This window comes from Vanessa cardui, chromosome 13, assembly GCF_905220365.1.
Source record: "Vanessa cardui chromosome 13, ilVanCard2.1, whole genome shotgun sequence".
Classification (NCBI taxonomy): domain Eukaryota; kingdom Metazoa; phylum Arthropoda; class Insecta; order Lepidoptera; family Nymphalidae; genus Vanessa; species Vanessa cardui.
The window spans coordinates 11195819-11211394 of NC_061135.1; the positions used below are offsets into that span (position 1 = coordinate 11195819).

The 15576-nt window shown below is 34.6% G+C and overlaps 1 protein-coding gene across 2 annotated transcripts; it reads right to left on the minus strand.

The window, feature by feature from the left end:
* Positions 1–1336: 1336 nt before the first annotated feature.
* LOC124534561 (myotubularin-related protein 10-A) lies at positions 1337–15576 on the minus strand. Of its 2 annotated transcripts, XM_047110469.1 has the most exons (12): positions 15183–15576; positions 14981–15035; positions 9340–9476; positions 8565–8723; positions 7866–8321; positions 7590–7769; positions 6976–7105; positions 6292–6427; positions 5387–5624; positions 4441–4549; positions 3519–3673; positions 1337–3308 (listed from the first exon to the last, which is right to left on the minus strand). In XM_047110469.1, exons 1-12 carry the CDS (start codon positions 15237–15239, stop codon positions 3069–3071), a joined length of 2052 nt encoding a protein of 683 aa, XP_046966425.1. In that variant the 5' UTR covers positions 15240–15576; the 3' UTR covers positions 1337–3068. The 2 variants fall into 2 exon arrangements, with proteins under 2 accessions (XP_046966425.1, XP_046966426.1); XM_047110470.1 differs by lacking the exons at positions 14981–15035; positions 15183–15576 and adding an exon at positions 12605–12702.

Below are 15576 nucleotides of genomic sequence, written 5' to 3' on the forward strand. Positions count from 1 at the left end.
TTCATCAAGGCCACCTAAAAAGATTGAAGCTGGCAACAAGTAAGTTGGCCTCGATAAGATAAGGCTACTTGTTGCATTTTATGCAACTTTATACATTCCGATAATTTGTTATGTGTGTAATATATGGAGTGCAATAAAAAATAATCACAATACTGCTTATTACTGAACCAAAATATTCTTTAAACATGTCTTATTAGAAGTTATTGTATTATACCATAATATGAGTGCTAAGAAATATTTTTTTAAACGATTGTACCAATTAAATAATGGTACTTTTTATGCCAGGCAACACTTGGCTCGGTTTATTGCATAAAACAGTAATTTAAAAATAATGTTACCTTTTAAAAAATTTTAATAGCCGAGTTGCCAAATTTAAAATAATTTAATGCGGGCTTCTTCATTCCGACTTTGTATAAAATGTTAACCTATGTTGAAGGGCAAACATATTATGATAATTCAATCAATACAGTTTAGGAATGTATATATGAGAAGACAATAGGGAACAGGCAAATATAATAGTTATGAAAATTTGACTATTAAAATGTTAAAAAAAATATAAAAGAACGGTCACTGCGAGGTTTATATTCTATATAATGGTGATTTTTTAACAATAATTACGAATTAAAAGTAACCTGAAACGGAACGGATTTTAAAACACTAATAAGCATTGAGTGACGTCACTCCTGTTACAATTCCTTATTTGCGGTTATAGTTGTAAAAAAGTGAACATTGAAACTAAAATTAATTGCGTTTTGAGAATAAAAATGGAAGTTTGGCTTGTCAAAGTAGACTCCAGATTTCTCTTCATAGCTTGAAACCACTTTTTTCTCAGTTTTGTGTCAGAAGTTCCAGGCCAAATACATTTTATTTGAAAATAATGTTCAAGTAGATAAACAAATTAGCACAAAACATCGTCAACACGGGTTTTTCTCGGACTATCCATAGTTTGTTTCAAATTTTTACAAATAATATCTCGAAGGTCGAGAAAAAATGCATAAGTATGAAAGCCACTGAGTGAGCTAGTGGGACAGTGACAGACAAGAGTGACGTCATACGACATATAGTTCCGTTTTCGCGGGAAAATTTAAATTGACATTTTGAAACCGTATTTTTTGGAGTAAATTACAGTGTTTTAATTTTTTAATATACTTGTGGTCTATTCTATATGAAGTTCTATAAAATCAAGACAAAAATAAAAATATCGCATCTTCCCCATTCAATTTTATTAATTATGATTAACTAGTTTTGTTTTTAGCTGTGTATTATAGCTTGTAATTGATGGATCCCGGTTGAGATCAAAGTTAATAATTATTAGGTGATTAAAAAAACTTCCAAGTGGGGTAATTGTTTTATTTGAACATTTCTGCATTTTGCGTTGTCAGGTACACTCAACAACAGAACAAATACGGTGAAGATGTTACATCTATCGCTAATAAACACTGGGTCGATTCTATTTCTCTTAAGTCGTACAGTTTTTTTTCAGCTGAACATTCATATAATGAAATGGCACAATTTTTAAACCATAGTCGTTTTAGCGTTACATCAATTTTCTATCCAAAATATCGATTTGTATAAATATAATATAATAATATGACCCGCCTAAAGTTTGAGTACTCCAAAAATATTATAAATATGTATCAAAAGTAAACTTCGCTCAACAATTAACAATTATTTGAATTAAATTGCCATTTTGTCCAGCCAATTCTTATGTATAATTATTTCGATGTCGCAATAATTTATAATATAATTTTTATAATTTTCAAATATATTCACTATATTTATTTCCAGAGAGTACTTCTATATATTCCATGAAATACATTTTTTATGCATTTATGGAATCGAATTAATACGTTATCGATTTAATTTAAGTTTTCTCACTTAGTCGTAGCAATCGCTTTAGCGTCGTTCAAATCCACACACGCATCCAGCCCTAAAATTTTGAAAAGTATTTTTGTTTGACATTTTAAACCTATACAACTAACATAACTGAATATTATTTTTTATAAACAGCCAAAATAGTGTTTTCCGTTATCTTAACATACATTAAAACTCAAACTATAAATATATTATTTTTGTTAAAATTAATAACAAACTAAATTACGCTCGGTAGCTGCCATATTTACAACGAAAATAATGATAGACATAAAAAATCGTAATAAATAATTTTGGTCCTGTTTTCAGAACACAGTTATGAATCATTCCTGAATATCCAGATAACGTAAACATGTGCGCGCTTTAAATATCCAAACATATTTTAACATAAGTGTATATATTCAATGATATAAATAATTATGATTTTGAAGCATTATTATATGTATAATGATACATGAATGATTTAAAACTGCGTTGTCACTAAATTATAAAGGATATAACAAAATGTTAATACAACAAGCATGGTAACAGTTAAAAATTGTTATGTATTACATAAAGATATGTTAAAAATTAAAATAAACACACGGCATTTAAATGAATTTGACTTAAAAAAATGCAGGAACACTGCAACAAGATAACTTTGTATTGTAACTATTTTTGCATTGGAATATATTAATGTTGCCATATTCATGTAAATATTTAGTGGTAAAATATTCATCTTTCTACGAATTGTTATACAAATCAATTCCTTAACTCATATCTTATCTACAGCTAAGTTTAACACCTATGTACATATATTTCATGGCTTACGCATGTACATTGAACAAAATATATTAGAATCTATTTAATACTTTTCGATACAATGGCTTTAGCTATTTACTTTTTGTTCTATGTAATCTCTTGATCGCTTTATCCTCAATATTTTGATTACATATGACTATTTCTATTATGTTGATATAATACAGCTATTTTCTTTAATACAAGTTGTTCATTAAAAAAATAATATTTAACATCTAATTAAATAATTAACATACGTCCTCGTTACTTAATTTGAAAATATTATTTTTACATTTTTTCTACTTTAGCACACGGCGGCAACGTCAAGGAATCGGGCTCAGCGGATGCCCAGTCATACTCACTCAATATTTAATAAACGTCCTTTGAAAACGCCGACACAGTCCGGTCTATATTCGAAATTAATCCGGCGCGTTGAGCAGAGACTGCGAATCGAGCAGCTGACTAGCGTCGATGAGGCTCACGTGCATGGAGTCCAGGTTGCGGCTGACCTCGTAGGTGCCCCGCAGGCTGAACGGGAAGAAGCGCGTCACGGTCGGCGGCGGCGTCGGCGGAGCGTCGGCCGCCTCCGTCGCCTCCGAGCCGTTCGAGTGGCGGCTCAGTATCGACAGCGAGGACAGCTTCTCGTTCAGCTTCTGTATCTGCAAACGTTACGGAATGAGTACGGCGCGCTTGGTGGGCGGCGCGTGCATGTATGTGTGCGTGTGTATGTGCGTGCGTGTGTGTGTGCGTGCGTGTGTGCGTGCGTGTGTGCGTGCGTGTGTTGCGTACCTGGCTCGGCTGCTTGGAGGGCGGCGCGCGCGCGCGTGTGTGTGTGTGTGTGTGTGTGTGTGTGTGGGGGGGGGGTGTACCTGAGCCCGCAGCGCGGCGTGCTGCAGCACGAACTGCACGTGCCCGGCGCGCGGCGCGTCGAGCGGCGGCAGCCAGCGCTCGTAGCACTGCGACCACAGCTCCACGCCGCCCACGGACGCGCACGGCTGCAGGCGCGTCGAGCGACCCGCCCCGCCTGCCGCCCCAACACAGCGTTAGTCTCGGGTGGACGCTCACGGGTGCAGAGTCGCACACCGCTCGCTGTGACTCTCTTATTTAGGTATCGGAATGTAACCTTTTAGAATTGAGTCACTATTTTACAATAGACTATTTGACTAGTGTTTAAAATCCATTTATATTATTTATTAAAGTTAAGGAACGCAGTAAAAGTTTTTTTTTTAATTCTAGAACATATTTGCCGAAAAATATCATATTAAAAATTCCATATTTAAATAGCGCGCAAAAACGCTACTTGGACAATATGGCGCTGCAATGGGGTTGTTGACGTTACTTTCTTGTATTTTAATCTGTGATATAGTATATAGTAGAAAAGCAAGGTTAACAAGAAATTGACTTCATCATAAGCCCGGCCAATCAGGAGCGTTTTGTGTCACGTGACAAACGTTTGAAAAAATGCATTTTTATTTATGGATTTTTGAATAAATTAATTATTATTTTCAACTTTCGTTACAACGTTAAATAACAATTTTTAAACTCATAATATACACTGATTACAATAATTCACAATTTATTTTTCGCATTGTCAAATAGCCTATTAAGATAATATTTAAAATTTCGAGCTATATCGATGTTTTAATCAAGAGTGCGATATCGTGTCTAACGAATCGACTGCCAAATTTGGCTAGGTTAGTTAGGAAGGTTATCGAATATCTTTGCCATTTATTAATGATGATAGATAATGATTATAGTTTGGTTTTGTATGTACATTAAATCCAATCTCACTTTGTCGAGACGAGGGTGTCGATTGTCCGAAGAGCGGGTTATAGAATAGAGCGATGTCCTGCTCAGAGAACTGCTCTTCCCAGTCCCATAGCGGACGTTGCACGAAGTTCTGGAAAATTTGTAGGAGCACAAGTGGAGTTAAATATCTTATATACTTTAATAAAATATAATGGAAACAGAGGTTATTATTCTTTTTTTAAATCCTGAACATAAAAGTTACCGATGACACTGTATTTGTGGCTTTGATTATGACTATGTTTTTTGAATATTGTTTAATTAAAAAATATATATAATTGTAAATTATGATAATTTTTAATTTATTAATGGCTGTATGATCTTTTGCCTTGTTTTATTTATCTGTTTCGAATATTTATAAAAGAAAATAATCAGATACAAGTTATGTATATACAGACATTTAGCGCGTAATAACATAAGAATTCATGTCAATAAATCAATCCTCGCTGTTCGGTCACTTTAAGCTAAGTTTAAATTAAAATGAACGCATCATTGGGAAGACATTATAATAAATATCAAACCGGGTGTACTTACGACCAAATAGCTCGATAGGTATTTTTTATTACAACAACAACAACAACAACAGCCTGTAAATTCCCACTGCTGGGCTAAAGGCCTCCTCTCTCTTTGAGGAGAAGGTTTGGAACATATTCCACCACGCTGTTCCAATGCGGGTTGGTGGAATGCACATGAGGCAGAATTTCTATGAAATTTGTCACATGCAGGTTTCCTCACGATGTTTTCCTTCACCGCTGAGCACGAGATGAATTATAAAGACAAATTAAGCACATGTATCAGCGGTGCTTGCCTGGGTTTGAACCCGCAATCATCGGTTAAAATGCACGGGTTCTAACCGCTGGGCCATCTCGACTCCGATAGGTATTAATGAAATTTATTAGTGGTCTCTTCACGTTGTCATGAGAGCTCTTACCTTCGCCACAGCGAGTTCTCTATCCCTCGGGCAATTGAATAGGAATGTATCGAAGAGATGGTTGTGCGTGCAGTCCCAGAGCGTCGTGAGGTAGGTCTCTGTGAACTGGAAGGCAGCGGGGAACTGCCGCTGTAGCTGCCAGGTGCAATCCAGGAACAGTAGGAACACAGGCGCCACTTGCGCTGTTGGTTCCTTCTCAGTTTCTTCTTTTGTATTACCTGGCCGAGGAAGACCGAGCCTGTAAATATAAAATATAAATATAAATATGAGACAACATCACATACATTACTCTGATCCCAATGTAAGTAGCTGAAGCACTTGTGTTATGGAAATCAGAAGTAACGACGGTACCACAAACACCCAGACCCAAGACAACATAGAAAACTAATGGTAATCTACATCGACTCGGCCGGGAATCGAACCCGGGACCTCAGAGTGGCGTACCCATGAGAACCGGTGTAGACACCACTCGACCACGGAGGTCGTCAAAATATGATAGAAGTGAAATTAGCATATCAAATTCAAATAAATATGGAACTGTTTACTGTTATTAATTTGAAATTGTGGTTTGACTTTAAATCATTACATAGTATAAAACAAAGTCGCTTACTGTCTGCTCTATGTATGCTTAGATCTTTAAAATTAAGCAACGGATTTTGATGCGGTTTTTTCAATAGATTGCGATTCGATCGAAAGGTCTTTGTATATAATACATGGACAATATAGTAAAAAAAATACTGATAATTTTAGATGATTTTAACGTGATGTCGTAAATGGACAAATTTTGTAGAATATTTAGTTTGAGTATTGCACACGTGCGTATACGGAGCGTTAGTAGCTGATAAAATAAAAATGAAACGTAAAACGAATTCGCTAGTGACAAGATCGCACGATAATACACATACCTGTCACAGAACGGGTGCCCCAGAGCGATCCACTCCTTCTGTATGAGCGACTGGAAGCCCGAGATGGTGCGGTAGTGCTCGTCCAGCAATAGTTGCGTCAGGCACGACACCACCGCGCTGTAGTCCACGCCGTCACCTGCACCACGAGTGACAAACATGCTCAATGTGTCGGAAACATTTCAGTTTTTACAAATTAATTCATATAATAATTATTGAATAGATATGTTTGGTTAGCAATGTGAGGATTTGATTTCAGACATTAACACTACGATTTATTTTGATGATTAGGTATGGCTGTCTTAATATGGGCTCGGTCACCCTAATGGCGGCTGTACACTCCTGGACGAGTGCTCTCGTACGAGAGTGTACATGATAGCGCTCGCCTATTCTCGTGATGATTCGCCCGAGTCAAAGGGTCTCGCTTGCCTCGCGAGCGACGGCGAGAGCACTACTGTACATTCTCGTGCCTTTCAGTTAACATTGAGCTTCCAAGGCGTCCATGTTCTCGACGCACGCAGTCGCAACTGAACCAACGAGAATGTACAGGGTTGTGCTCGACTCGCGTGAAGTTCTCGGCGAGGCAGTACAAGCGCTCTCGTCCGGGAATGTACAGCCGCCATAACAATTGGAAAACATCAATGCAGGTGTTTAGCGGTAACAAGCGCCAAGTGTGTCGTGACTCACCCTCCTGCAGCACGACGGACACGTTCTGCGACAGCTGCGCGGCCGCCTCGTCCGCGAACGTCAGGCACGCCGCCACGTGCCGCAGCCAGCGGCTCGACTCCAGGAACGAGTAGTACTGCGAGTCCTGCGTCTGCGCACACACACCTACTGTCGCGACACACTCACCGCCGAGGCTACCCGCGGCGGCGGTAGCCTCGGCGACTTCGGCGACTGAACCGATTTACAATCCCAAGATCGTAAACTCAACTCAACTCAAACTCAAATATCTTTATTCAATATAGAAGCATTACACTTTCTTATTGATGGTCAATTGAAACACTACCACCGGTTCGGAAAGAAAATACCCTGACCTGAGAAGAACCGGCGAAAGAAACTCAGCGGGTTTTTTTTTTTTTGTTTGTCTTATGTATTATATAAATATACAATTTAATATGAGATGAAATAGCCAGGAGGCGATCGTATCATTCCCAAGGTGTGCTATCGATCATAAACTCATTAATTGTATATTAACCTTTTGCACACAAGCGTTCCTTAATAATTTTTTTAAATTTGGCAACAGAGGCATTTTGAACGCTTTCTGGGATCGAATATCGAAACGTAGTAATAATATTCACCCAGAAGCCGGCGAGCGTGGTGGGCGTGCAGAGCTCGGCCAGCTTCTTGTAGGCGGCGTCGAGCGCGGCCAGCGGCGGCAGCGCGCCCCCCCCGCCCGCGCCGCCCGCGCCCGCCGCGCCCGCCGCGCCGCACACGTACAGCACGCGCGGCGGCGTCAGCTTGGGGTGCGAGCGCCGCACCTGCGGACAGCGGTAGCTGTAGGCCCGTCCCCCTTGGGATTCGACTGTCAAACCAACCGCACACGACATCGTTCACCGTCATTATGGATTACATACTTGTTCTAGGAGAACGCTCTCGGCCGTCGCTGACTGTTCCGTCGGCAGTAGCTCGCCGCTCCTCAGTAGCGCCGCTCCCTCCGGCCGACCCCACACCCAGATCGGCACTCTACCCGACCTGAAGTGCCTCGCCGCTTCTATTAGATTGTAATCCAGTACCGAGCCGGGCACGATTAGAGTCTCGCCCGCTGTGAGCATGAACGCGTCCGACGTTCCGTTTATACAGGTGATTCTCCAATGTGGACATTCACATCTTTCGAGCTCTCTCTTCCAGTCTCCGGGTCTTTGAAACATATTCAGATCTGAGGGCAGCGTCGGGTAGTAAGGTTCTCGGTACTCGAATGCGAATAATAAGTCGTGGCGTTTCGGAAAGGCATGGTGTAGCAGAGCCATTGCGACTTTCCTCCCGCTGCCGATTGGTGAGTTCGCAAAGTTGAACGTCAGTACTTTCATATTCTGTAACATACATTGCCGTATTTTAAAATACAAAAGCCACTATATAAACATTATACGTTCAATGTTATTATATTCTATATTCACTTTTTTTATTGTATTTGAATACGATACTAATATGTTTAAGGATTTTTGATATGGTTCAATAATGCAATTATTATTAAAAACACAAAACCAACCAAAGGACAGATGCCAATTTGGTTTACCCAAGCAATTACTTTAATTTTAATTTAAGATGTTAGCTACCTTACAAACAATTTGTAGTCCTTTTAATTTCGAAGGTACATCGGAACGTGGAAGCAGTCTCCTGCGCCGTATGGGCCCACCGTCGGTCTGCCATAACGCACCGACGCCCGTCAACGGTACGTCGAAAGTACCTACAAGCTGATTTCTTTGGCCATACTCCTAAAAAGTAAAAATGACTGATATTTTGCAAAATATCCTCAAGTGAGGCTGGAAAAACCTTTTCAAAAATTTATTTATCAATATCTCATACATATAATTAATATATAATAGGTTATAATAGGCAGTTTCGCATTCAGCTGATAAAACTTATATCAAATAACAATTTTTTTGAGTATTAAGTAATATCAATTATGCTCTTGAACATATGCATATGCAGCATAGACTTAGCTGTTACTGTTAATTTTACAAGATGTTTATATAATCGATTTGTAAATGATTGCACCCGAGTGGGTATTATAGAGTGACTCTAGACTCTAAGCCTAAAGTTTTGTATTTTGACCACTGCGGTGCTTTAAATTTTCTATTTTTGAATGCGGTTGCCTATTATTCATCTGTTTCATTAAGAATGTTCCAGTTATCCATACTGTTATGTTTATTTGAAATATGTACGAGAAATGTTAAACTTTTATGATAAATTAAATAAATAATCTATCTTCACCTATAAAATCTTCTTGATCTAATAATCAACTAGGTATACGCAATCGGTATGTTTACGTATTTTTGATCGTGACGCTGAAATTAAAAATACATTTGGGGGAAACCAAATAATACTCACGTCATTGCTCGAGCTATCGATCGGTATGAAGGACAACTTGTAGTTTGTGACGAAAAGAGACCCGAATCTTCCACGATCCCGTTCGCTCAGAGGCGCCAGCATAACAACGCTGTGCGCCGCTCCAACCACGAGCTCTCCTAAGAATCATAATATTTGACCATAAAATAAACACTGGTCATTCAGTTGCTAAGTATCGGAAATAATTAATAAAGTTACTTCAAGAAGTGACCAAAATCTTTGATTGAAATATATACTATTAAACATACATATATGTATGTGTAAAATTCTGTATCGAAAAGTAAGTAAAAAGGTTATATATGAATATGCATGTAAGGTAAATGACCGAGTATTTATATAGAAAAATGTAAATGATTAAAAAAATAGTTGTAAGGTTGAATATACGACAAAGGAGAAAACAGATTAATAAAAAAGATAAAATGTGATTTATTAATAGTACTATAATTCTCTATCACAATGCGATATTTGTAAATGAATATTTATACTGGATAAAACCAGATTTAAGTGACAAAAGCTTGCTTTGTTTTCATATTATGGTCATTAACAGAAAGCACTTAGTGCCCTCCATCTCACTTTGTTTTACGGCTGTTTAATAACACACTGAATTATCTTTTTCTATCATCATTCGTAAGACGAAAGAGCATTATTTCGATAATCACGCAGAACATTTATAGTTAGAATCGTATTATAAGTATCCAAAGTATTCAAAAAACAAAAGTTTAAATTTTTGCTGTTTGAAAACGGACAAAATAATAAATTTTTATCTTTATAAAACTTTGTAGAAAACTAAAAAATGCATTGTTATTATTTGTTATGGTGGTATAAAGAAACAATGGTTCAACCAGTTTTCCATATTAGTACATCTTATGTTATGGGATGGAATCAGTTTATTAAATTTAAATTAAACCTTAAAAAATCGACTCATTGAATTGATTCGCTATCGCAAATCCTCGTCGATCGACATACAAAAAGAACGCAGAACCGGTAATGTTTTTGCTTGGTTTTTAAAACGAAAGTCAGTCTTTAGATCTTCAGCGCCCCGGGTGCATTTATCGGAAATCTGAATATTAGCCCGAGTTATTTTAGTATTTCAAACATTTGATAAACGCTGTAAAAACACAGAGACAGTTCGTCAAAATTTTTATTTGTGGTCTTTCAAATTATTTTTAAGCGAACAATTCAGCTCTCTCTCCGTATCATATTGTTTAAAATATAAAATATTCAATTTACTTAATGGACTCATTTTATAACGATTTTTTAGTGGTCAGTTTTAGTGCATTTTAAAATTAGTAGCTGACGCGATACAATTATTTCTAAAAGTACCATGAGCAAATCATATCAATATTTTGTACACCAGCCTAACAGTTGATTGTGAAGGTTTAATTTCAACTTGTCATGTTTCAAATGTTTTTGTGAGTCAAGTTATGGTTTATTAAACAGAATATTTGATGGATACAGATTTTTTTTCGACAATTTTTATGTAACAATATTGATCAAATGAGTCTATGCACCAATTTTTAGAGGCGTTTCTCTGTTAGCCTTGAAGGTTAACATTGAACTAGTTACAATTTTTAACAATAACATAATTGGCGTAAGTTGCAATGACCGTGAAATTAGTATTAGAGTCTGAAATACATAATAGTGCAAATAGCATAATGACAATAATTTTGGAACGCTCTAAAGGGCAGATCTTCAATCGATATATAAACATATCTGCAATCTACATACAATTAATAAATTGATTAAACGATTCATAAAATAAAAGATAATTCTTACATATGTGTTATTTCAATAAACACAAAGATGGAGTACGCTTATCAATTACATATCCTAAAAATTAATTTTTGCTTAACTACTTAAAAATTATCTAATGATAAGCCTACGGCCACTATGCGCAACCGTGAACTCAATGAAGCATAACTTCTAGTCGTACTTATCCGTTTGTATTTTATTATTTCTAACGGTAAAATGAAAGTATTAAATACTAAACAGTAAAAGTTATAAACATACAATTAGGTATTGTAACTAAATAAATATTTATATAAAAAATTAGGAACTCTTGCTACTATAAATATATAATGTACATAAGTTGAAGCGTATCTCGGCATTATAAATTTTTATTTTAAACTTATTTAATCTATTTTTGGGAGGTTTTGACTAAGGATACATTGTATATTATTTATTTTCTACTTGTAGAATGTTACTTACGATATAATAAAAATACAAAATTAATTATCATTATCGTACTATTGATTCATTTGGATTAAGAGATACCTATTTGTAAAAGGAATAAAATGATAAACAAAAAAATGTTGTGTTCCGGTTTGATGGGTGAGCAAGCCAGAGTAAATACAGGTACAAGGGACTGTTATGCCCCTTATTTCGCAACCTGGGTGGCGATGATTCTTAGATTAATTTTAACAACAGCACTGTTTGACCAATGCGTCATTATTCGGCATTCACCATCAGGTAACAAATGAGCACGCCTGCCTAACCAATATATAAATATTGAGGTTTATAGATTTTATTTCGACTTAACGGAAGAGTGATGGCATGTGAGGGCTGGCATCATTACATTCGCTGTCTGCCATAGAAAGTCCCGTCAAAATCAATCCACTCATTAACAAAACTAACAGATAGATAAGAATTGTAAAAAATGATATTTTGATGCATGCGCCGTATACATGAATACAAGTGCATTTAGTAAAAAGCGGTTGTTTTAATATATACAAACAGGCAATCCAATCTAAATATAAGTAGACATATCGTGACGTCGCGGTAAGTAGATAATACATATAAGGAAATTATAAATACAGTCAAAATACCAACACGGTGACTAATGTTATTCCCCAAGTCGGATCGCAAAGATGCGAATTTAACATCCATTATGATGTAAGACACTTTCGGGGAATTTTTGATGCGATTATTTTTAGACTACGCGTGTGACTTCACGTTAACTTAACCGTTACAATATAAATTAACTTATACAAAATAGTTAACGGTAGATATTTATATACGTAGATAGATAAATTAATTTTAATTTTATACACAACATTTTAAAAGAAGTCTTAGAAACTAAGTTAATGCAGGTAGCATTTTTGGGACGTACTTCTAATATTACACTTTTGGTATAAGAAGCCATTGGAGGAATTAGAAGCAGTAATTTGAACTTGAATTTTTTTATTGAAAAATAGTATCTTACTCTTATAATTATGATTAAAATAAAAGCAGTGCAAACGTTAAATACCTGGTCTGAGCACCCCCATGTCAACAGACTAACATAACACTATTAACTGACAACGATAGGACGTTGCTTCCTATATTTTTCTAGCACTACCATAATTTATATGGCTTGCACATACCTGTACCGATTCGAACTCTAACTACAAGGCATAAGGTTCAAAATTGCATTCATAAACTTGTCTGCCGCATGCGAGCTGTTTATGTACGGACTAATATATATAAATGGCGATACAGTTAGCCGCATGTAACGCATACGTAATTGAGTTATTGTTATCATTTACATCATCACAAATGTGTTCTAACTTGTTAGCAACACGTTATTTAATGATATTGCCATTTTTTGCCTGACTAGAAACACTTGTTTGTTTTAATTTTTTTAATTAATGTTTACATATTTAACTAGTTAGCTGTCCCGACTTTGTTTGGGTAAAATTCATATTATGTTATCCCACTTCCCCTTCTGAAGTTGAAATTTCCAAATATCCTTTCTAAGCGCGAAAAGAGTATCTACGTTAAATTTAAAGTCAATTGGATTTATGGTTTCGGAGCTTTTGTGGTGAATCATTCAGTTTTATACTAAGCTGGTGTCATCACATTTAATTTATGGTATTAAAAAGTTTTAGTTAGACTTTATCTTGAAATTATGTACATAAATTAATTTATTATTTATCATTTCAATGATACAATATTTAAAAAAAAATAATAGAGAAAAGGAATACAATACCCTAACTAAATATTTGGTAATTGTTATATTATCAATACGAAACTGTGTTTGCAAAAATAAGCAGTAAGACTAAGAACTTACCTGCATGAACTCCAACGAACATTATGTCTAGTTATTATATGACATTTTTATTTATTATTCCGGTTTCTTGCAAATATGATTGATATGTATTAGACCATTAAAAGCATATAGCTTGATATGTATTGCGTTATAACATTTGATAGTTTAAGACTCAAAATTTTGAACAATATCCATTATCTCAACCCCCTATTCCACAAGTGCAAAATTGGGACGGGACACCAGTTATTTAAAAAGAACCACACGGACTAATACAAGTTAGGTGTTATATATCAAATGATGGTGTCAAATGATCTGTTTAATTGGATTAATTAGGTTGAACTATAGAATACATATGGCTTCATTTTATTACAGTCTAAATCAAATTGAATATGATATCACATTTAATATATTAACCAATAAATAATTATAAATACTTCAACTTTAAAACACATTGATAATAATAAAAATAAAAAATTATCTTAACTCTCATTTATTATTATTATTAGTCATTTATTTATAAATAACTATTAAATTTATTGATAACTACCTACTGCCCTTGCTAACAGTGCAATGCATTTTTATTTGTAAACAATAATTTCATTTAACTCATAGTGTTTGTATATTGAGTGCACTGTTTGATCTTTTACACTAACTAAACCTGTAGAGCTAATTAAGAATAGACTCAAAATTCAATGCAGGATATGACATGTAACATTGAATATTATATGTATTATTAATAGGATATATGTATAAAAATTTGCATTTCACTTTAAATTGGTTATCAAAATTTCACAAGTTAGATGTTGACAAAAACATAAGACTGAAAATATAATATTCTATTGTATTTTAAATCATTATAGTTCCATTTAATTTTGCTCTGAACTTATTAATTTTACTTGAAATCAAAACAACTTTTTATGCAAAAGAAAATTAACAAGTGTGTTGCATTAACACAGTGTTTAATACTATGTGCAGAATACTATTGAGCATAGGCCAAAGTGAATTAAATTATGAGACACATTTATATGTACAAAACAAATAGCCTTATTGAAGATGTTTTTATTATAAACATTCGTTAAATGTGATACTTATTATTACAATACAAGCGACGATGTTAAAAATTACTAGTGAGCTATATTGCATCATGACGTTAATTAATCCTTTAAGGTTAAGGGATGGTTTATTTATAGGTCTTTTTTTTATTGGTATTCAAATCTTAAAATGTGTCCATACTAATAAATTCATCAGGTTTGTTTGTAAAGTACTACTAATGATAATTATTAGATAACATTCAAAAACGTGTAACATACGTATTTGCTGTATCAAATATTGACTATATGTAATACAAAAAAACTGGTTTAGCTTGTAATGTTATGTATCAATATATCAATGATGTATGATCAATTTCAACTGACACAATATAAATAATTATCTATCATTATTTTTATAATGATGTCTATAATTAATAAATATTTGTAATATATTGTTACGAAATTATGTATTTTATAGATATAAAAATATTTATGACTAACATTCCTATTGTTTTTTAAAAATTGGATCATTAAATTATGAGAAATTAAAATAAAAGTAACTCACCATTGAGAAGTTTTGGTTTCAGCTCTTGAATAGATCCATTTTTATCTCCATTATTCTAAAAAAATATTGAACGGTTACAAAAATTTGTTTATTTACAATAAAAAAATAATAACGTAAATTATTTTCACTAGTATTTTTAATAAAAAACAAATTTGCAAACTAGCTCTAAATTGTATATCAGCGGGAGATAATATATAGTTACCATAGGCGATACATTGATGTAACTCTTAAAATTCTGCACCAACTTTTTCTCATTCATTGTAATCAATATGGTTTAATAAGTTTATCCACTGGTGACCCAGTTTACCGTTAACCAACTAATATTTGAATATATATTGAATAAAATATATCAAATGAGGAGCTGTGGACGTCGAAATATAGTTACATTACATATTATCCTCATGATCAGCGTTCATTTCACTTCGACTTGATAACAATCATCCTTACAAACATTACACGCACAGATTACGAACAAGTTAAATAATTTGTCATACTTTTATATCACCACTATACTAACAGCTGACTTATTATTTACAAATTATTTTGTAAAAAATACCATTACAAGCAATGGTTCATGAAAACGATAGAATTACTAA